A 25,325-nucleotide genomic window follows, 5' to 3' on the forward strand; every position below is an offset into this window, starting at 1 on the left:
AGCATTAATGGACTTATTACAATATCTGGAGCATAACTGTAGCAATGTGCGAGAGTTTCACATATCACTTCGAACTATTCATTATCATCAAGAGCATCTGTTATCCGGTAGAATTGAAAAGAGTGACTAAATTGCAAGGAACATGCATGGAAACAAATTGTATTCCCTCCAAAATTTTTTTGATTTTTTCGTTGCTTCACGAAGCTGATAATTACGATTATTCAATTCAAATTCTTTTATACCAAAAATAGCAAATGAGCCTGTTTTAGCTTCTTAATATGTACATAAATACTGGACGCTGAAGATAAAATTTCTGAAGTGTGGAAACATGTATGTATTTCTCAAAGTAGTCAGCACCAGCACCTGTTACGTTATGCAGAGCACTGCACTTTTTCTTCTTTATTGGCGTAAACTCCGCTTATCTCGCCTATTTGGTCTTTTTTCGTCAAGAGAGGACTTTACCCTGCACGTGCTGAACAATATTTATGTTGAGCAGAGAAGAGAAGTCATTCTTCTACAAATTCGGTATAAGTTTATACTCAGTTATGTCAAAAACATCTTCATGCTTATGCATTTAAACTAAAGCATATTAGAACATTTCGAAATTACTTTTCATACGTTTATTTTACAATTATCCTTATACAAAATCGGTTTAGGATTATATTCGATTCTGTTAAAAATCTTTACAAGCTCATGCTGTTAAACATCAACATTTAGTGTCTTTCGAAATTAATCTCAATACATTTATTTATGGCTAGAAAAGTTTATTCCAATAAAAAATCAGTTAAAGTTAAACTATCTTCTGTTAAAAACCTATTCCAACTCTCCTAACGTTCATGTTGTTAAGATTAAAAATTTTAGCATTTTTCGAAGCTACTTCCCAAACATGTTTATGTTAAAGGTAACCCTTACTATTATACAAAATCGGCTTATGTTTATCTCACCTCTGTTAGAATTCTATACAAACTCTCTGGCGCTATTTGTTTAAATGAGCATCTTTTGAAAAAATTCCTATATATTTATATATGTTGGTAAGTTTCGCTCTTATACAACATGGATTTATGTTTAACTCACTTATGTTAAAATTCTTCACAAGCTCTCTGGTCGCTCTTATATTAATATTCAGATACCAACTTTCGAAAATATTCCTATATAAGTATGTATATATCGTTGGTAACATCTGCTCTTATACAAAATCTGTTAATGATTATCACGCTAATGTTAAAAATCTCTACATACTTTCTGCAAGCTACCGTTTAAATCTCCAAAATTTAAGTGGCTTTCGAATTTCCTCTCCATACATCTATTTACCGCAAGTAGCTTTTACTCTTAGACTAAATCGGTTCAAGTTAACTCTCTTATGTTAAAACTCAAACACTCACATTGTTAACCATCAAAAGTAAAGCATTTCTCTTTATAGATATAAATTTTTTAGCAATCTTTACTGTTATGCAAAAAATATCATGCTCTTAATTCTCAATATTTATAGACATTTTGAAATTTATCTTTATACAATTATATAATCCTATTAAACTTGTGTGTTACTTATTTAAAGTCGATTTAAGTTTATACTCACCTATGTTAAAAACCTCTCTTTGGTATCCATATATTTTGATCACAAAAATATTAAAACAACATTCACTGTAACTGCCATTTTCAACTTAACTAACCAAAAAAATTATTGTTCTAAGGAAACGAATCCAAAAAGCGGTTGATATTTGGCGAGAACCCTACGCTGACTTTGTAATTCGGATTTCCTAACCGTTTTTCCGACAAATTTCATTCGCCGTTGGTTAGCTCCCGAAACAGAATTACACATCCACCTAGACAGTTGTAATTACAGTTTAATCTTCGTACGCTCGAATTGATGCTTCGTTTATGACTTTCGAGGTTTCGTTAAGCAGCGCTGTCGCTAGTAGCTTCCGCACTTCGTTGGTCGGCTAATAGGACGACTTCGCAAATCCAATTTGATCGTATCATCAATTTATTTTAGTTTTACTCTGGACTTCGGCCCCAAAGGTTGTATAACGGTACTGAATTTTTTTACCGAACGCGCGCTCAACTTTGTGTTAGCGTACCATATACTATATATAAGATGGTTATTAAAAATATTTAAGAATATGTAAGCATAAAGCCGGTGGATTTACCGCAGTTCAAAGTTGAAGGTGGGAATCAGTTTGTGGTGGAATTTAAAACTGAATTCAATATTACTGCACGAATAATCCAATAAGGGAAATTCTTCTTCTTCTTTATTGGCATAGACACTGCTTATGCGATTATAGCCGAGTTAACAACAGCGCTCCAGTCGTTTCTTCTTTTCGCTACGTGGCGCCAATTGGATATTCCAAGCAAAGCCAGGTCCTTCTCCACTTGGTCCTTCCAACGGAGTGGAGGTCTTTCTCTTCCTCTGCTTCCCCCCGTGGTTACTGCGTCGAATACTTTCAGAGCTGGAGTGTTTTCGTCCATCCGGACAACATGACCTAGCCAACGTAGCCGCTGTCTTTTAATTCGCTGAACTATGCCAATGTCGTCCTATATCTTCTGCAACTCATCGTTCCATCGCAACGTCGACTCATCAGTTGTTGTCCTAGTCCATGCCTCTGCACCATATAGCAGGACGGGAATAATGAGTGACTTATAGAGTTTGGCTTTTGTTTGTCGAGAGAGGACTTTGCTTCTCAATTGTCTGCTCAGTCCGAAGTACCACCTATTGGCAAGAGTTATCCTACGTTGGATTTCTAGGCTGACATTGTTGGTGGTGTTTACGCTGGTTCCAAGATAGACGAAATTATCTACGACTTCAAAGGTATAACTGTCAACAGTGACGTGAGAGCCAAGTCGCGAGTGCGACGACTGTTTGTTTGATGACAGGATATTTCGTCTTGCCCTCATTCACTGCCAGACCCATTTTCTGTGCTTCAGTGTCCAGTCTGGAGAAAGCAGAACTAACGGCGCTGGTGTTGAGGACGATGATGTCAATATCATCCATCCTCCATTGGAAATTAGAAAAAATAAAAATATAATCTGCAGAGGAATCGAAAGATATCTAAAGGTAATACAAAAGTTAATAAAATTAAAAATTTTAAATTTTTCATTAAAAATTCAAAAGATATCAGAAAACGCAAAATGAAATGCTATACAAAAATAAATAAAATAATATAAATAAAATCAAATAAAATAAAATAGAAAAAACGAAAGAAATATATCATTCCAAAAATTAAATTATTTTCACATCCACGGACCAAAATGAAAATGTTAGGAAAGGCAAAGTGAAATAAGTCAAAAAACCTATATATAAATTGATAAAAATAATATAAAATAATAAATAAGATCAAATAAAATAATGCATAGTAAAAAATAGTAATTTAATTTTTTTAAAAGAAGTTTAATAAAATACTGTAAATCTGATTGACCAATATTTTGTGTAGACAGCCAACTGTGTTGCTGGGTTCAAAATATCAACATTGCGTCGATTTTAACAATGGTTGAAAATATCGAACAAAGAATTTGTCTAAAATTTTGTATTTCTAAAATAAATTCATGTGCCGAACCGTTGCGAATTTTGGAAAATCTTGATTCAGTTTTATCAAAAACGAAAACCTATAAAGGGTACAAAGGCTTCAAAGACGGGCAAGAGATCGTCAAAGGCGCTCAATAATTGAGGTGATGGTCATTGTGTTTTTTTGTTGTTGATATCCGTGGTTTGGTGCACCATGAATTTTTTCTGGAAGTACAGACGGTCAATAAGGAGTTCTATCCGTCGAAAACGGCAGGAATTGTGGAACAACAATTCATGGATTTTACACGATGATAATGTACCATCGTATCGAGTCACGATTGTGACAGAATTTAAAGTTAAAAATGCAATAAATACCTAACCACCATATTCAACACATTTGGCTCTATGTGATTTTTTCTTGTTCCCTTAATTGAAATTTGCTCTTCGTGAAATCAGTTTTCAGTCAATCGAAGAGATAAAACAAAATTTGCTGAAGGCCATCTAAAAAGTGTTTCAACAACCATCCCCACAAGACGTATGTGCTTTGCTCTATAAAATTTACAAAAAAATCGAAAAATTCACTTTCGGTTGTTAATTAAAATATGTGCAACTCGGAAATAAATACAACATTTCACAAATGAAAATTGACAACTATTTATGACAGTCCTACCAACATTAAAAAAAAAAAAATTAAAAAAAAAAAAGAGTTTTAAATAGATTTTATCCTTACTTTTTAATCACCGTAGTATTAACATAATTAAACAAAAATTCGTCGCCTCAATGAATCTGAATTTTATTATTAAAATTGAATAAAATAACTTCAAGCAAAATTGTGCTGTGTACTTAAAAATATTACACGTACGTAACTCTGAGTGGGCTCCGTCGCATAAATTTAGATATCTGGCTTGGGTATCTGCTGTTAATTAAATTTAATTAATTTCATTGCTGTTGGAAAATTTTTCTTCGATTAAGTAATGACTTTCAGAACGCAATAAATAAAAAAAAAGAAACAAAACAATTAAATTGTGTACAAACACAAGCATCAAAGTGAATGTACGTTAAAAAACAGCCAACAACAACAGCTAGTGATATCGAAAATAATGTTCAAAGCAGAGTTTTTTTAATAATAAGTGTTTTAGTACGCCACATTAGCTATTAGCACACTCGGAAGCACCATGGCATATACGTAATCAACTGCATTCCTGTGAACAAAAAGGCATGCCTACAGAGTGTTCATAGACAAATCACAGAGGTGCAGTGTCTGCTTTATCTGCAATTTTAGTGTTTTGTTTACTTTTCCGAATCTAATATATCCTTCACAGGTGCATTTCTTTTAGTAACTGCTATATACAAGTATATATGCTATATATGCTATTTTATATGCTATAGTAATCCGATCTGAACAATTTTCTCGAAGATTATGTTATTACTTTAAGCAGTAATCCATGTCAAATTTCGTGAAGATACCACGTCAAATGTGAAAGCTTTGTATGGCAGCTATATGCTATAGTGAGCCGATCTGAACAATTTCTTCCGATATTACATTATTTCTATGAGCAATAACTCATACCAAATTTCGTGAAGATATATCGCTAAAGAGGAATTTTCCCATGCAATCATTTGATTCCGATCGTTCAGTTTGTATGGCAGCTATATGCTATAGTTAACCGATCTGACAACAATTTCTTTGGAGATTACATTGTTGTGTTAGAAAATAATCTATGCCAAATTTCGTGAATATATCTTGTCAAATGCAAAAGATTTCCATACCAGCACTAGATTCCGATCGGTAAGTTTGTATGACAGCTATATGCTATAGTAAGCCGATCTGAACAATTTCTTTGCATATTACATTATTATCTTAGAGAATAACTTGGGCCAACTTTTGTGAAGACCCATTGACCGGATTGCACTGTTGTCTCGAATAATAATACATGTCAAATTTCTATAAGATGTCTGGAAAAAAAAAATCATGCAAGCACTTGATTTTGATAGTTCAGTTTGTATGGTAGATGTATGCTAAATACATCCGATTTCGGTGATTCCGAGAAATAAGCAAAGTCTTCCGGAGAAAAGAGCTTATGCAAAATATCAGTTTGACATCTCAAAACCTGAGACTACTTCGCGTGCTTACAGACAGGCGGACGACAGACGTGCAGATAGACGAAAATAGCTTTTTCGACTCAGCCTGTCATGCTGACAATTTATATACATTTCATATAAGGTCCCCGACGTTTCCTTCTGGGTGTTACAAACTTCGTGGAAATGTTAAGGGGTATGACCCTGGTATGTTGCGGAGGTCATGTGGGGATTCTTTTACTTTTTTATTTGTAGTGAGAGGACACACGGAAGTACGGAAGGAAATTTAAAAATATTGGTTCCTTCACAAATTGTAGGCATTTGAACTGAAAAAATACGTTTTTATTTAGTAATTTCATAATAAAACCATAAAAATAGTGTTGAATTAATCCAGTTATGTTTATACGTATATAATTCTATGCCGAATAAAATTTTTATATTTTTGCCAAATCTGAAGCTGACCGGATAAAAATTGTCAAAGATACTTGATTCACCATTTAGAAAAAAGTAGTTTTGTGAAAAACGGGCTTAAAATTTTACATCGATTGCTTTTTAAAATATTCTGCATTAAGATCTTTATATTTTGCACGCGTTTGAACCAGTTTTCGAAGCTCTTTTGCCACTCTGATTGAGGTATCTCCAAACCATGCGTTCTGAATACATCACCCATCTCTTCTGGTGTCCAAAAACGTTGATTAATAGTTAATCTTTTACGAAATCATACCTCGTTAAATCGTTGTTTTGAGTGCGCAAAAATGAAGTTGTTTCAGTCGCTATGTGTCTTCGGCAGTTAGTTTTTCTAGTTAGTTTTTCTAATTTCTTGAAAGACATATGGCAAACAGATGGTTGTGTTTCACTTCTCGTTGTTCTAGTGGTATGGTTGCGATATATACATTTGTTCTTAAAAACAACAACCATTGCTTTGTAGTGCTTCGTGCGTGATCAACTTTTGTTGGATTCTATTTTGAAGCACCCATACAATCGACTGATATTAACTTTAGGGCACATAAGCGTAAGCCCTCGTTTTATTATCTTTCACGATTTTACAGATGTATTTCAAATTATAGTTTTGTTATTTTTTTAACATTCTCCCGTCCAATTCACACAAGCCTATTTGTGAGCGTTCGACAAATTGTGGGAAGTCTAATGTGATTACATATTTTTTACAGTCGCATGTTCATTCAATAATGAATGTTTGCTAGTCACAATAATACCTATAGTTATACACGATAGGTCACTTGACGATTTGTAAAGTTTGTGCACAGTATCAATAGCTTCCGGAACAAAAATTGCTTTTGGTCAATCTTCACAAAACTCGTTTTGGAGTAATCTGCGTCCTCGATCTATTTCATCGATACGAATGAATGAAGTTCTTCGGTGCACCGTAGCTGAGTTAATTTACGTCGAACTTTTCCTTCGTTCGAAAATGTTGGCGGTTTTATTTAATTTTTTTCATCTCAACGCATGTTTCAATTTTCACAAAAAAATCTCCTAACTATAAAAAATCTTGAAGTTTTTTTATGAGGATAAAGCAAAGTTTAAGCGATAAATACGACAAACGATTTTTTGAAAAATCTACATTGACTATGCCTCGTAATATGGCCCGTTTACAGTATCATAATAAATGAGAATGAATGTGTTATCGGCGTTTAAAATTTTTAAGGCCTTCACATAGACTTTTTCTCTTGCCTTCTTGTATATGGTATTGAAAATCTCAATGGAAAGTGCTGTCAAACACCTAACATTTTGCTTATCGCCATACATCATTCTGACGCATCGTCTGATCAAATTTGTCACTCTAATTTCAAAAACTTCATTGATAGCAGTTGTCCATTCATGATTAAATGCTTGATGAAATGATCAATATTAGATGGTTAGAAATTTCACGTGAAAACTCATTCGTCTAAATATTTTTACTAGGTTGTTATGACTGTCAGTGACATCTGTGACAAATGTTACATCAAAATATTTATTATTTTTTAAAATACGCTTGTCTTTATGAAGTACCCATTGTGCATTCGGAGATTTTTACGATGAGTGAAATTATTCAACAAAGTATTTTCATTCAATGTCGTGCGGAATCAAATTTATGGTGCCGAAATATTGGTGCTTGAAAATAAACGATTAATAGTGAGGAATCTTACCAGCATCGTTAGAACATCTGAAGGAACAGTGACAACCGTTTTGAAAGATCATTTTGACCTAAGAAAAATGAAAGTACGGTTTGTTCCGAAATCACTATTTTATTCAAAACCATCTTTGAAACAATGCATTCCGACTATCAGAATGTCATGAAGCGTATTTTTACTGGCAATAAGTTTTACGCTTACAATGCGGAAAAATACGACTAATCGATCTAAAGTCATGTTATGTTCACAGTTTTCTTCGATAATCGAAGTGTGGTGTACTCCGAATTCCTTCAGACCGGTCACACTGTCAACAAAGAATACTAATTGAGCGAATCCATTCGTAAAAAGAGGCCAGAATTATGGGCCGGCAAACTCTTGGTTTTTGCACCACGATAATGTACCGTCACATATTGCTTTGATTCTTTGTGATTTGAGTCAATTGAAGACATCAAACGTGAATCGCTACCTATAGGTATGTAAAACGTGAATTTTGTTACACATTAAAAAATTAACTCTCATAATTAAATGTAAACTTTTTTTTATTAGCACAATAGATTTGCTCATAATCTTTTAAATAATATTAGTTCATTGCAACAGACAGGAAGGAAATAGCGACCAAAATTGTTGCAATTTTTATGACAGAAATGTTAAATGCACAGAGCGGAAGCAAACACATTTAATTAACGCTAAATGACAGTGTTTAGTTCTAGAAAGAGACACACTATGTTCACAGGTATAAGTACACCCACACATACAATCAAATATAGTAGAAATTTAATCAGTGAAAAGCTAATTTGCGTAGCATTGTAAGCGCTCAAATTCAAACCGCTACCGCTAATAGATACCGCAAATGCATACGCTTTGATAGCACCAAATGCGTGAGCAGATTTGGATTTATAAAAACACTCTAGCAATGGTATGTGCGCTTATGTATGTACAGAAAATCTGGTTGGAAATTGTAAGCTTGTAGACGATGCTCACTGGTGCGTATGAGTAACATTTTCAACGAAATTAACTAGGCATTTGAGTTTTCATTCTAATTTGTTCCTAAATTATGCATTTCAAAGCAAATACTTACTATTTAATTTGAAGATAGTAATAGATTAGACTCAATGACACTCAAGAACCAAAAGATATTAAGACCCTTGTAGTTTTCAATAAGCAGTAGGATAACCCATGGAATAATGCAAAACTTTTTAATTTGGAAATAAAAACGCAAACCTTTTTATTTTTTCTAAACAACTTTGTAAGCATAAATATTTTTATTTGTAACAATAAAAAATATTATTGCACTTGAATCATAACTTAGTAACGAAAATAATATTTTTATTAATTCTTGTACCGGCTAAATAGAGAAAGTTGTTAGTTGATCGAGTTTGTATAAGTAATTAAGCACAAATAAATCAAACACTTAGCAGTATTTAATATAATATTATTCAAAAAAATGATTCTAAACTTTTTTTTTAATTTATTTGTTTTTTACATTCTCAATAAATGCGTACAACGCAGCGTAATAAAAATTTTTTTGCTCTTTTTCTATGGTTTGAAATCGTGAAATACCTGCATTATCTTGAGAGCTCTTTGAGCGTTTTCATTGAGTGCCCACACAAATAATATTTATTTATGACATCTTTTAAACCTCTTGGTCTACGTCGTCATCAAATATAGACAGCTAATTCATCGGCTAAATTCCACAGATGGTGGTTTAGTTTATGTAAAGCAACTTCCCTGTCCAACGCTTGGTTCTTTCAAAAGTCATCATTGACCTCAAAAAGCTCAAATTCTGATAGCATTCGTTTACATGCACAACACATTGGAAATAATGTATAACTAAGAATATCCAGATGAACAACTTTGTTCGACATTTTAGGTTGAGCACTGAAAAGTGCTATCTTGGAGCAAGACTGGGCTTCGCCATCTACCTGGCTCTGTGCAAATTCTCGGAAATGATGACTAACTTAATGAAAATTTATCGGTATTGTGTCCAAATGCCTCAATATTAGCTTCAAGACCAAATATACAACACTAGAAATGAATGAAGTATTTTTTTCTATATATGTAATTATTCTTCAATATATATAATTAGTGCATATAGTGGTCGTTTTCTACATCTAAAAATGTGTATAAAATATTAAAAATATATTTACAAATCTCCTCGTAGAGAGTCGCTGCCTTAAGCTTGTTAAAGTTAAGTGTTTTTAATATGCAGTTTCATAAGTAGTTGAGTACTTTTTTTTGCTGAATGGTGCTCCTATATTTTTAATTTTCCAGTCTAATTAAGACATATGTATGTCAGTATGAGGAGTTTTCTAAAGCCTAGTTTGAATTTTCGTTAAAAACATATATATAAACACTAATATTGTCGCTACAATCTAGTCCTAATTCGATATTACGCGCTTATAATAGTGCTTCTTACAATAGACGAAACACTTCTTAAGCTTAATGTTTGGGATATCCTTAAGCGCTTTGAGTGATTTTCATCTGTTCTGTAAAACGGCGGCACCTTAAAGTTCTCTAAATTTTTGGAAATAGGAATAAATCACATTGAACCATGCTTGGCGAATATGGATAACTCACGAACAAACAACGAAGTGTGAGCTTTTAAGAAAGAAAAATCTTCAAGCTAATAAAAACACGTCCAACCTTAGCGGCTGCTACATACTAAGTAAGCAAGACATGTTGGCATGTTGATTTACAGGGAGCCAAAAAATGAAAAAAATCTAAATATTCTACATATCATTCTGCGCAATTTTGTTTAAGAGACTATGGATCTAAAACCGGTTTCAATCAAGCGATTTTTATGCCCTGAAACATGTTGCTACAGAGTATTATATTTCTGTTCACCTAACGGTTGTATATAGTATATCACCTAAAACTAAACGAGATAGATATTTATATAAATGATCAGGATTACGAGAAAAGTTGAAATCCGGGTAAATGTCTGTCTGTCCGTGCGTCTGTGTAAGCTGTATCTTGAGTAAAAATTGAGATGAATCTTTACATGCTGGTTACGAAAAAAATTTCGAGTTTGTAGATGCGCGTAATCGGACCACTGCCACTTCCACAAATCGCAATTAACCGACAACCCAGAAGTGCAATAACTAAGCACTAAATTAAGATTTTAAGCTGTAATTTGGTACAAAGGGTCCCCGTAGCAAGGGTACCTGAGGCCTAAATTTTTTGGAAAAGTGGGAGTGGCCCCGCTCTCCAATATGTTTAATATACATATCTACTAATCTACTAAAGTTACAACAACCAAATTTGCTGAGTAACCTCTACCGACAGTGTGAAAATATATGAGATCGAAAGATATCCCCGCTCACTCCCCATAGATCGGTACGGTACAGTTAAAAAGTACTAAAAGCGCGATGATCAAAAACTAAATACGCCACAGGCATAACCGAGATGATATGTATAAGAGAGTTTTATGGGAAACGATGTGAAAATTGGTTTTGGTAAAATCAAATACCTCGGGACCAGACTGACCTATTTGGACTAGATTTCGGGGCATTCTTTTTACATTCATATGTTCCATTATGAAAATGTACGGAATGGGACAAATAATCACGCCTACTTCACATATACCACAATTTTAAATTCCACTTTATTCGTTCAGTTTCCAGTACACAAATAACACATTACAACGGGATAAAACTTTCCACGAATAATGTTTTCAATGTCTGCCACCTTATGATAAAAATTGTTTAAATGCAATAAAGACTATTCAAGCTCTTAGTTCCCGAATATTTAGACTTTTATATATAACTGAAATTAAGGGATAATCCTTTCTTTATAATGGTATGTCTTTATGTCAAAAATGGGAAAGAATCGGACCAATACGTCCATTAGCCCCCATATACTCAATATAAAGATTTTCGAACTTCCGGGTGCCTTTATACTACATATATATCGGCCAATATTTGAGTTATCTCAATGGCAATGAGAGGTCGTGTCCATGTATCTTAGTGCCTACAATGTATAAGTTTGAGCAAAAACTTGGCATAGCCCCTATTAAACTAATGTAAGGATTTTCGAACTCTATATGATTGAAACTTAGCCCTTCCGTATTTGTCAGAAATAGGAATAAGTTACACCTATGATGGTTTTCTTATCTGTTTTATTAGTTTATAATAAGGCAACACCATTCCGTAGCTCTTTCTTGATGTAAATATCTCACGAGTTAAATTCATATTCGCATATGCAAAGCCAATTAAAAACAAGAAAAAAACGTTAACTTCGGTTGCACCGAAGCTAAATACCCTTCACAGGTGCACTTCTGTTAGTAACTATGTGTTTAGTTTGTATGGAAGCTATATGCTATAGTAATCCGATCTGAACAATTTTTTCGGAGATTACATTGTTGCCTTAAAAAATAATCTATACCAAATTTCGTGAATATATCTTGTCAAATGTGAAAGTTGTCCCAACAAGAACTTGATTCCGATCGTTCAGTTTGTATGGCAGCTATATGCTATAGTTAACCGATCTGAACAATTTCTTCGGAGATTACGTTGTTGCTTTAGAAAATAATATATACCAAATTTCGTGAATATATCTTGTCAAATGTGAAAGTTGTCCACACAAGAACTTGATTCCGGTCGTTCAGTTTGTATGGAAGCTATATGCTATAGTTAACCGATCTGAACAATTTCTTGGGAGATTACATTGTTGCCCTAGAAAATATCATGTACCCAATTTCGTGAATATATCTTGTCATATGTGAAAGTTTTCCATACAAGCATTTGATTCCAATCGTTCAGTTTGTATGACAGCCATATGCTATAGTTAACCGATCTGGTCAATTTCATCGAAGATTACTTTGTTGCTTTAGAAAATAATACGTACCAAATTTCGTGAATATATCTTGTCAAATGTTAAAGTTGTCCATATAAGAACTTGATTCCGATCGCAGCTATATGTTATAGTGGTCCGATATCGGCCGTTTCGACAAATGAGCAGCTTCTTGAAGAGAAAATGACGTTTTAAAAATTTCAAAACGATATCTTAAAAACTAAGGGACTAGTTCGTATATATACAGACAGACAGACGGACATGGCTAAATCGACTCAGCTCGGCATACTGATCATTTATATACTATATACTTTATAGGGTCTCCGACGATTCCTTCTGGGTGTTCCAAACTTCGTGACAACTTTTTTAACACCCTGTTCAGGGTGTAAAAAAGCAAGATAATAAATTTTGTAATCTTTAAGGTGATTATATAACAAATTGCCTAACCAGTTTCTAGTGCCTTCGTTTATCATATCTAAATGCCGAGCCTAGGAAACTGGGAGTCACACAAGAAAAAAATTAGCATGCAGTCAAAGCAAATAAATAGTCAAGTTAATGCATTTAGCACAATATCGCATCATAAATTGAAAATTTTTTGGATAGGTTTTTAAAGAGACGGGTATTAGAATACTAACAAGCGCACTATAATTAACAAGTAACAAAGTAGTGGATAAAGCCAAAAACTGTTCGTGACAGGAAATGTCAAAGAACTGCGTGACAATCGCATTTCAAACGCCAATTGGTTACGGTGTCGTATCTGATTTGCTTCTTGTGGAAATTCTCTGAAATGGTCTATATTTACCTGCCTGGCTTATTTTCTTATCTATTGATAGCAAATCAACTGCATTTATTGTAATGTAAAAGTTTTATTATGCTAGCAAAAATATTATTGAGTTTTTATTTTCTTTTTTCACATTAAGTGTCTGAAGTTGTAAGGAGAAGTGTTATTTTAGTTACATTTTCTTTTTTTTTCTGTATTTATACGCCCTTCAAAGTTCGAATGTTTATATATTTATAAATTATAAATATTTTCAAGTTTCACTTGGGTTTGTTTGAAAATCAAGTATATTGAGAGATCATATTGAAATTCGTAATTTATGACTTTAAAAAAGCAAAAACAAGCTTTGATAAAAATATATTGATCGGAAAAGGTCAATCATCATTTGATTTTAAGAAAACGAAAAAATACGAAATGGAAAATATTATGTTAATAAACGTCCCGCAAACGTTTACAAAACTCTTATGCGAACCTTAAAGCGCCCACTATTACTCGTACAATCATCACTTAGCAACAAAAATGTCACGCCAATAACTTCTTAGCACTAATGATGTTTCGTCAGGCAACTAACTGCCTGGCCGATATCCTTTTATATTTGTTTCTAGTTTTCCCCATTTTTTAAATAAATTTCCGAATAGCTTCGACATATAGTACTCGTATGTCGGTTACTGTGTAGGTCTTAAACACCGTTTAAGTCAAAAGTGAAGGTGTGAAATGCCAACACGCTGTTACACCCACCTACTGTTTTGTTTGAATGCGTCAATAGTCTTAGCAAGGTGTGTCCAGACATTTGTATGCTTACGTATTGTTTTGTTAGCACATCTTATTTATTTTGTTTGCTTTTTACATATTTTTCTGATTTCTGCATCTGATTGCTTTACATAGATTTGATAACTAAATGACAGTTTGATCACAATGGAAATAAAGGCATTAAAGAAAAATTTAAAAGATATATAAACTTATGTAGTATTAACGTTGAATATTTCAGTAGGCGTTTGCAATATACAAATGCACATGTCGATTTGGTTTCCAGAAAAGACAAGGCACAGTGTATGCTATAGTCCGAGACATAAGAGCAAACAAAACACCTAGCCAATATCAATACAAAATAAGTGGCAAAAATTAATGAAAAGTGCCTCTGGCAATGACAGCAAAGATGGGATATCTCAACGAGGGAAGGTGAACCCACTCTCTGATACCCGATATTAGACACTGGGTTACGTGGGATCATGGTGATAAGATTACACAGATTTTATCTGACCACGACTACTTCGAAAGCTATCTGTAAAAATTGCACTGTATCGAAACGGCAGATCACGTAGTGGTGGAAAGTTTGCGCTCAAAACGAAAGGCAAATACTTTCCGACAAATTAGGAACACCCTTGCCGATACGATCAAGGGACGTAGTCATTAGAATTCTCAAATACGCGTAGTTTTGTGAGGCTCTAAAAATGAATTCTTCCATTTTTACTATGTCTAAATTTGTTGAACAAAGAAGTGCGATAATGCACGATCTCATACTGCATTGGTTATTCGTGATTATTTCGTCACATTTTCAATTAATAGCGTATCGCAACCCCCGCATTCACCTGATTTACCTTCGTGTAACTTCTGGCTATTCAGCAAATTCTCATGACCACTCCGAGGACACCGTTTTGACTCAATTGAGGATATAAAAGCTGAATCGAAGAAGGCTCTGATGGCCATCACGACGGAGAATTTTTCCAAGTGCTATGATGACTGGAAAACTCGTTGGCATAAGTGTATTGCAGCGGGAGGTTATTGCTTTGAAGAAAATGAAATGGACAAAATTCACCTTTCAATTTGAAAGCCTACAGGGAGTTCCGCAGGGAAAAATAAGTCTGTGGGTAAGCACATATGCGCTGTACAAACTTTGTTCAATGGATCGGGCATAATTGTCGCTACGGCCAATCAACATATTTGGAAGACTTATCGTATCCACAAAAAAATTATATATATATGCATAGAGTTATAGTTCATGTTTTTAAATTTTTAATAAAGGAAATTACTAAAAATATAACGCTTTGTAACACTTTAATAATAACAGCAGGGCTTATAAAGGTCACGTGGATAATTACATACTTCAATTGTAGCATACGGCCTTCAAGGACTAGAGTAAAGCTCAAATTCTTATCGAGTCCACTTCAGCATATGCGTGAAAGTAAATTAGGTATTGGAACGGAATAAGAAGAGGAAAGGGAAAATTTGTTAATTTTGATTTCACCAAAGCCATAGTGCACTTCACAGATGAATTTTTTATGTTTTAAATGGATATAACAAAATCTTTATCTTGAGTTTGATCGGTCAGATTGGATGGTAGTTATATGATTTAGTTGTTCGGTATCAGCCGTTCCAACAAATGAGGAGACTTTTGAGGACAGGTGTAAAACTTCGTTTGAATATATTAAAACCTGGGGAACTATTTCGCGTATATAGGCAGACGGCCATACACACAGATGAAACTGGCTCAATCGACCCAGCTCGTTATGCATATCATTTATGTATGTACATATGTGTATATAATACTTTATAGGGTTTCCGACGTTTAGTTTTGGGTGTTACAAATATCGTAGCAAACTTAGATAAATCCATCACTCTGAATTCAACTAGGTTGCACGGCTAGTATTGCATTGAGGGACACATCAAGGGTAAAGCTTTGAAAACATGATTTTTTTCTCTTTCAATATCCTAGTTATAAATTTAGTCATTGCAAATAAAAATGTTGACAATTAACTTGAATGTTGCTCAATTGTTAATCGCTAAAATTTCTTCCGGTGTATTCTCTGCATTCACTAACACATCACAACATCAAGGCATCAGTGAATTCACATAACGGTACTTTTTAATTCTCACAATAGTTCGAAACGTAGTTAGAAGTTAAAAAAAGAGGAAATGCAAAGCAAGTAACTGGTTGAGCGTCGTTTCCTTTTTACCGCTTCTACGCGAATGCCGCTCATGTGATGCTCGCTTGAAACTAAGGAGGCTTTAAATTAACTATTCTCAAAGGAAAACAGCAAAATTGTTCAGACGAACAGCAGTGAAAGCGGTTAAAATATAAGTAGCCGCAAAGTTAGCCGCTAAACAGATTTATCTACTTTAATACCGCCTTTTAGTGAGTTAAAAAACGTATGAATACATAAATATATATGGCTGTACAATGAGTTTGTATAATTTCCTCTTCTTGGGTGCTACTTAAATTCTTACAATTGCTTTTTTACTTCAATAAACCTTTCGCTGTTATCTCTCTCTATAATATTGTGTTGCACTCAATTGCTAAATAGCTGCAAAATATCGATACACAAGCAAGGATATATACTTAGACAGGTACTAGAATAAATAAAAAATTAAATTATCTTAATTTTCTAATTTCTCTGGGCGAGAGATAATAAAATATTCACGTTATGAATCTACGTTAGTATTAAGTTTTTAAGTATAATGGCATAATAATTACTACAAATATTACCATTATCCATAGCATGCATCTGGTATTATTTGACCTTTGCCTCTTTGTCCATAGACCTCAGCAAGCCTACAAGCATTCTTTTGATATTTGAGAATAGTAAATAGTTGATGGGACCAGATCTGGAGAATACGGTGGACATAGAATCAATTCGAAACCCTATTTAAAGATTTTTGTCATTGTTTTCACTGACTTGTGACACCGTGCATTGCATTGGTGAATCATAACTTTCTTTTTCTTCAAATGCAGCCGTTTTTGTCCTCGAAATGAACCACTAACACTGTGAAGTAGTCGCTGTTGATGGTGCTTGCTTTTTCAAGATGGTCAATAAAAATTATTCAATACGTAGCTCAAAATATAGACGCCATAACCTTGTCTGCCGGTTGTTGCGTTTTTCCACGCTCTGCAGCGGGTTCATCGTTTGGACAGCACACTCGGATGATTGTCGACTGGACTTCGAAGAGAAATAATGGAGCGATATCTCATTAATTGTCACATATTAACATAAAACTTCGGGCTTATTTAGCTTGCATATCTCCAAACACTGCTACGAATCATCAACTCCTCGTCCTTTTTGGTCAAAAGAGAGCTCACAAACATCCACTTTGCACAGAGCTTTCTTATACACTAATATTCGCGAAAGTTATAATGGTCAAGTGCAGATGATATCTTTAGAGTGCCGGCTATCTCGGAAATCTTCATTTTAGGGTCATCCAAAATTAGTTTGTGGACTTTTTTGATATTTTCCTCGATAACAACCTCGGGAAACTCATCATCTAGTCAAGTTTTTGCTCGAACGATAGTTTTGTCCTTCAAAAAGCAATATTTCACCAACAAGCGAAATTCCTTTTTACCATTTTTTTCATAATAAAAACAGTCGGTTCACTCAAAATGTTATACTTCACAAACTAAAGATCACCTGACAAATTTATACACTCGTCATTTAAAGTTTGGGGCTAATTAAAAATCATATGGATTTGATTCTAGTTGCGCCTTTTCAAATAATTTTCCTTATTAATCTCATCTTTAATTTATCCGTGAAGGAATTTAACTGACATTCACACTCTCTTTCGTTCATACAGACGTACATACAAATTCGCACCTTTTTACTCTTTCACTGACACCAATTACCACTTTCAATGGTTCTCTTTCCCACGCTTTTCGTCTTACTTGCACCTATTCTCTCTCTGTTGCATTTTACTTTCTCGTTAGCATCTATCAAATATCATAAGCGCCAACACAAATCTATACTATTCCACCTTTTGATGTGTTGTCAGGAATATTTTTCTTTCAATGTTTATCTAATTTTGTTTTTGGGGTATATATATTTAAATATTTGTGAACATGTTTGTCTCAATTCTGTCACCGTGATGCTTCTGTTTAGCAGCAACCAACTCTTTTCAAATTTAATACATATTCTTTTGTCTACTATTCACACAACCATTAGTACTTTTGTCATTTTCCATACAATCCTTATCTCTATGATTTCTATTTACTTATTCTTTTTTGTCACTGCTTGGTTTTGTCGCTTTTAGTTTGGAGTTGCATTCATTGTCTATTGTTAACTGTTCCACAGTCATATTCTATGCTAAAATGCTTATTTCGTGAACATTTAATTGTGGTTTACTTTGCTCCCTTTTTGTGGCATGATTATATTATCTTGATTGCCCAAACTGAATAATGTAGTTTGCTAGGTAGTGACAGGAAGAAAGTGATGACTTTTTCCGATATAGCTGTTTTTTTGTGTTCACACAAATTTGACTATGATCACTGTCATGATTAATAATATAGTAGAAATAATTGTTAATGTACCTGCCTAAGTAACTTAAAAATTAAACAGCAGAAATCAGGTTGGATACAATAAAATAAACCATATGATATAAACAAAAGAATTCGTGGCTGTTTTAACAGTAAGCTGAATAGAATGATCCAGTTTATAGTTGGTAGGAAAAATAATCTCTTTATTTAAAGCTATGTTGAAAAAACGCCACTTAAACATATCTATTGGCGTATTATATTGATGAACATTGTTATACAGGTTTCTTAGTACAAAACAAAGTTCGAGTTCGTAGATAGGAGTAATCGAAGTACTGTCACACACACAAGCGAAAACCTATAAAGTGCCATAACTAAGCATTAAATTAAAAAACTCATATTTGGCACAGGGGGTTACAGTAGCAATCGGCACCTGCCGGAAAAAAGTTTTGAAAAAATGGGCTTGGCCCCGCTCTCTAATAAGTATAATGTATACTATATCTCCTATATCACTTAAGCTACAACAAATTTGTTGAGTACAAATCTTATAAGAATTTTTATCGACAGCGCAAAAATAAACCAATACTATTGCGCTGAATAACTAAATACGCCAGGGAAATTAAATTTTACCACCAAGATGGTATGAGAGGGCTTTATGGGAACTGATGTAAAAAGTGGTCGATGGGCGTGGCACCGCTCACTTTTTTTGTAATCCCATATCTCGACACCCGACCAACCGATCTTAACTTCTTATATTCTTATGTGAAAATATACGAAATCAGACAACAACCATGCTTAGTTCCCATATAGCCCTACTTTCCCGTAAAGCCCAATTTTAAAACTTTACACGAATAATGTCTTTAGTGTGTGCCACCGTACGACAAAAAATTGCTTAAATCCAATAAAAACTGTTGAAGCCCCTAAGTCCCGAATATTTAGACCAAGGTGTTATAGTTTACTTTTGGTCGGAAAGAGAGGTCAATGTGTGAGATATATAACTGAAGTTAAGGGATAATCCTTCTCTTATAATGGTATATCCGTATCAAAAATGGGTTGAATCGGACCAATACCTCCCTTATTCCCCATATACTTAATATAAAGATTTTCGAACTTCCAGGTGACTTTATACTGGATATATCGGTCAATATTTACATAAGTTAACTCAATGAAAATTACACAGTGTATTTTGCTGATAATCCCATATATATAGTATGTAATATCAGGATTTTCAAACATCCCGCTGATTTTACTCCATATGATTGGTGGTTGTATGTGGGGTACCTTAATGAGTTTAAGGAAACATTAAATTAGTATGTGGCATGTCATTTGTATATAGTTTTGGCAAAAATAAATAAAATCGGGTCGATACTAACAACTCCCATATATTACGTATAAATGATTTTCGTTTTTCTAACAAACCTTATGTCGATTAATCGGTCAGTGTGTGAGTTTTATATAAAATATTTTATATATTTAATTGTTTGGATTCCGATCCTCTGGTTGACGTTTTACATCTGAAGGTATTTGGACCCTCATTTACTTCTTATAATTGATTTTTGTTGAAACAATTAAAATTTATATTTTAAATTTATTTATAAGTATTTAAAATACGCCTATTCCAACGATTTTCTGGAGCGTCTCGAAAAAAAATTCAATTGCAAGAAATTTAGTTTACAATGCGTTGTCAAAAGAGTCTTGCGGTATTTTTATTGGATTTTTTTTTTTTGTTGAAATAGAAATGATTTTGTGATGACTCATGCCCAGCTCTTGACCGATGCTACGGCTGCTACTATGCCGGTCTCTTTCGACCAATTCAGAGATTTTATCGCAATTTTCGACGACAGGCCTTCCGGAGCGTGGCGCATCTTCGACCACCTCTACACCAGAACGAAAACGTTGAAACCATCGTTGTGCGGTGGAAATGGAAACTGTATCGGATCCATAAACTGCACAAATTTTATTGGCTGCTTGAGATGCATTTTTGCCTTTATCGTAGTAGTACTGTAAAATATGCCGTATTTTCTCTTTATTTTGTTCCATGTTTGCGACGCTATAACTCACGAACGACGTAAAAGAAACGACAATCAATCAAATACGTGTTAGCGCGTGTAATGAGCTTTCCAAAAAGGTATAGCCATGACCCGATGCGACGAATAAAACTAGAACTACGCGCTTTCAGCGCCAACTAGCGAAAATACCGCAAGACTTTTTAGACAAACTATTATATTCAGCAAATAGCTTCGTATAGGTTGGTTCTAGTTTTTCGAAACCTACTAATGGGTTAATTTGTTACTTGCAAATGAAAAAAGTTAAGTGTTCGAAACGATGGAAAATACGACATTGGAACTATTAAAAAAAAATTTAAACGCTATCCTCTTCCTTAATTAAGAAAATTTGCAACTGGTGTATCGACATAGGCTAGAGTTCATTTACTGTTCAGCAGTGATATAAAAAGGTACCAATTGGCGCCTGATAAATAAAAAACGTTCACACGGGAATCACACCTAAGGTCTGAACCATAAAATTCTCTAAAAGTTAGTATAAAGTTTATATACATATATACTTAGAATGTAAATATTAAACAAAATTTTATGTACGAATTTTCATCATATTTTTCTGTATCCTCTTTCCGATTTCGAGAGATATCATCAAAAGCGAAGGAGAATTGCTGTAGTAAATATGTAGTATAAAAATTTTGTGAACGAAAGGCAACAAGACAATTAAGCATAATAACAAATAAAAAACGCAGCCGAATTTATTTATTTATATAATAAATTTTTGCCATTTTGTTAAAATTTTGCAAAATCTGAAATAGAAATAAATTTCTTCAAAAGTGTGTACTAATAGCAGAATGCAATGTGCTACTAATTGTTAAAAACTATTTGTCGATTATAATAATTTCTAACGATTCGAAAATAAAGCCCTAAAATATCCAAGCCAAGTGAATTCGCAGCTGTTTTAGCGTAACATTTTCATTTAGAACGAAGCAGCAGAGAAGTGAGTTACCATACAGTGGATGTATGTAAATAAATGCATGTAATTGTAACAATTGTGGCAATAATAAAATTAACGCGTCAAATATCGTGAAAACATTGTGACATCGGCAAACGCGTAATTTAACAAACTCTGAAACGGTCCAAGTAAAACTGCCTGCCAAGCGAACAACAAAATCGGGAACATGGTTGGGTTTACATAGCGTAGAATACGAACGACGCTTGCCAAAGTAGCAAGAACGATAGTGAAAACAAAATAACAACAGTGAAAAATACAACCAATATAACACCGCAGCCAACGTGTATAATTAAAATGAAGTGAAAAAGTAAAATACCAAAATTTTTGTTGTTAATTACCGCAATTTGTATTAACAGCTTCTGGTTTTGGCTTGACAATGGCGCAGATGCTGGTGGTAGTTTACTGCCGCTTGCTTCCGGCACGCATATAACCATTGCAGCTGGTGATGCCATCGCACACACATTCACTATCGAAATGCGTGGTCAAAGTCACTATCACGATGGTAGTGGAGGAGGCGGAGGAGACAGTAGTGGCAGTTTGGATAATATGAATTTGGAGAATATGGATATGCATGCCTTTGATCATGATGCTGGTATGAGTGGTGTACCAGAAGAGTCAGAGGAACGCGATCATATCGCGCCACATTTTGGTAAGTTAGTTTTTTCAAAACTAAAATTATAAATTTTTCACAAACTCTATATATAAAGTCTTGCTTAATTAAGTATTCATTATGAAGCCCAAAAAAACCATATAAGTCGACTAGACGCCTTGAGGCTAATACAAATCTGCTTAGACTTTTAATTCTATACCCACCAGCTCATTGCGAAATCAGTATATGCTTCCAAGAGTTTAAGCCTTGATCTCGCGAAGGCTAAACAATGGAGAAATAAATGTTATTACCTCATCTTACTCTAAAGAATTTCTACTGTTGAGATATCAAAGTTCTCAACCTTACAAGGTGATCGCTATAGTGCAATGACGTCCTATACTATTAAGAGTGTAGCCTTACTGAGAGAAAATGGTTCATTGGACTTGTGACAACGCAGGAACTGATGATTTGAACCGATTTTTACGCTCAGTGCCGGCCTAGCTCTCAAGAAGGTCGGCTATCCATTAGTAGAATGCACAAACATAGCAAAGCACTTAGCCGTTCCCATTCTACTGATAGCTAGCTATAGTGCTTTTTATTCATTGCCAGCTTTTCAGCTTTGCAGTTACGAGCCATTCGGCTGTAGCTTGCCATTTAAACTAATCTTATCACAGTGACTCAATGCCATAGCTAAGAAGGTTAGAAATTCCCTAATCAGCTTTAAACGCATGGTAAGTCAAGCTCAAGGCTAGTATCGGAGCCCTGATATCAGAGTGGCTATCACTTCTCTAAAGAAGGCTGCACTCCGTAGCAATAGATCTTCCGACACGTTAATGGCAACAATCACGGTTTCGAAAATGGAACATTAATCAGGAAATGTGCAACCTATTGCGAGTTGCTGACTATATACCAATCCACTACCCTTCGTCCCAAACCTTGACCATCCACCTTTAAAGAGCACACTGTCTCTCTTCTAGGGGCTTCTACCCACCCAAATCTCCCTCGCATATACATATGTGGACAGAGAAAATACAGCCAGAGTTTGGTTTAAACAGTCTATGATCGAAAAGTTCAGATACATGTTAGAGTGAAAGTATTATTCCGGTAAAACATTTTCTTATAGTATCCGCTAAATATCTACTATTTCACGCATTTCTTTCTAAATTCGTATAAATTTATTCCGGGTTTTGCTACCTCCATAGGTCACTGTAACTTAATTAGCCGCAATGACAATGAAATGATATGTAATTACAAATTCTGCTGTCATGTGTATTTATATACACAAAGTGTTTCCTATATATACAGTCGTGTTCATGAAAATAGTGATGTAACAGCTCTTTATATCCAAATATACCAGCTTGCCAACCAATAAGCGTGATTATTTGGGCCCTCCAAATATAAAAACGAAAAAATCCGGTTATTTTGCTCCAACGGATTTCCTTATGACTAATACTTATAAAAAAAATAATAAAATAATAATTTCATGACCGTCTGATAGTCGGAAAGCCTTGTTTCATACACGACAATTCAAGGTTGTCTTTTCGAAAAATTTAGTAATTGTGGAACCGATCGTGCTTTCACTTTTCTTGGGTCTAAGGGATCTTTCAAAATGGTTTAGACTGGTCCTTCCGATATTCAAATGTTGACAGAAAGATCTTTATCTGTTAATCGTCGATTTTCGAGCATCAATTTCTTTATTTGTTTGATAATCATCAGTTGATTTTGATGGCCGTCCTGGACATGGTTCGCCGTTAAGGATTTTTCTCTTGGAATAATTTTTACCAATCTTAACTCTAAACTCTAACGACTTTTTTGAAGTGAAATTTGCCCAGATGTCACTGACAGTCATACCAACTTAGATAATGGAATTTCGCCCGAAATTTAAATTAAAAGGTCTTACTGTTTTTGCGAACGAGCATTGGAATATTGATCACATGAAGTTTTTATACGCGAAAAGGGAGCGCGGAACCCTGGAACTGATTGTTAATTATAAATCATAAGCCTGAAAATTTATTAATTAATAAATATTAAAATATTATTATTAAAATTTAAAAGTTTCAAAATTTAAAACTACTATATATGGAATACTACCAAATATTTCAGAAATTTTTTTATTTAATTTTGCCCTCGCTAAATTATGTGAATTATTTTCGTGTATACCCATATAGCATCATTATGAATTCCAACTGATTCGAATAACGCCTTTAGTGTATTCCCCTTTATGACCAAAAATGTTCAAATCCAACAAAAACTGTTAAAGCCTAACGAATATTTGAACCCCGATATCTAAAGTCGACTTTTGATCGAAAATAACAGTCAATCTGTGAAATAGATAATTCAATTTCTGAGCTGATCTTTCTCAGAAAGTGCTATGTCCGTATGTCAAATATGGGTTGATTAGAGCCAAAACTTCCCTTAGTCTCCTTATATCTGATATAAAGATTTTCGAACTTCCGGGTGACTTTGTACCGCATATATCAGGATTTTCGAACAGCTTTTTGACTTTAATTTATATGATTGGTTTTACACCTGCAAGATTATAAAATGTTCGATTGCACCCGAACTTAGTCTTTCTTAAATGTTATACTTGCAGTTTAATATCAACATCTAATAATATCTAAGCTGACTTATATGCTTATACCCAAAATATTTGGTAAACATTTTATCTCCGTAACGCACACGCACACCGGCAGAGTAAATATTTATTCTTCATGCTTGAATTGCATCTAACCGATTATAAACTATCATGTGTACACAAATGCACACATTTATAGTGTATATAAACAAATTAGGGTATCCGTTATTTCCCAAGCTTAATTTCTTTTTCCAAAAGCCTAGGATGTTTCTGTTTTTGCTCTCTTAGCTTTCAATTTAAGCCATGCCGTAATATAGGCAAGATAATGAAATAATAGAATTTAGAACCATACGGCACCTCTCGTATTCGTATAATTGTATAAGTATAGGTATTGGTTTTGTGTGTGCTTTTCTTAAATTAAATTCGTATTTATGTTTATAAGAGCACATAATGTTTCGCATCGCATACAAATGTCGAGAGGAGTTACAGATATTTGAACTAGAAGCAAAATTTTATTAAAACTGACCAAGACGAATTACATTGGGAAGGGCAATGCAATTAACGCTCAAAAAATACCATCTCTACAATTAATATAGCTATCACCATATGCACAGACTTAAACAATACAGTGTTTTCC

At 34.0% G+C, this 25,325-nt stretch overlaps 1 protein-coding gene and 1 pseudogene across 1 annotated transcript in view; one reads left to right on the forward strand and one right to left on the reverse strand.

Annotated features, from left to right (window-relative positions):
* The window catches only part of LOC126753785 (lachesin-like), a 521,130-nt pseudogene that overhangs the window by 377,804 nt on the left and 118,001 nt on the right, over positions 1 to 25,325 (reverse strand).
* LOC126753770 (opioid-binding protein/cell adhesion molecule homolog) overlaps positions 21,151 to 25,325 on the forward strand; it is a 301,684-nt gene continuing 297,509 nt past the window's right edge. The window contains exon 1 of the mRNA XM_050465467.1: positions 21,151 to 22,173. Within this exon, the coding sequence (XP_050321424.1) occupies positions 21,999 to 22,173 (175 nt within the window). The 5' untranslated portion in view covers positions 21,151 to 21,998. The remainder of the gene's footprint in view (positions 22,174 to 25,325) is intronic.

The sequence above is a fragment of the Bactrocera neohumeralis genome, chromosome 3 (genome assembly GCF_024586455.1).
Source record: "Bactrocera neohumeralis isolate Rockhampton chromosome 3, APGP_CSIRO_Bneo_wtdbg2-racon-allhic-juicebox.fasta_v2, whole genome shotgun sequence".
Lineage (NCBI taxonomy): Eukaryota > Metazoa > Arthropoda > Insecta > Diptera > Tephritidae > Bactrocera > Bactrocera neohumeralis.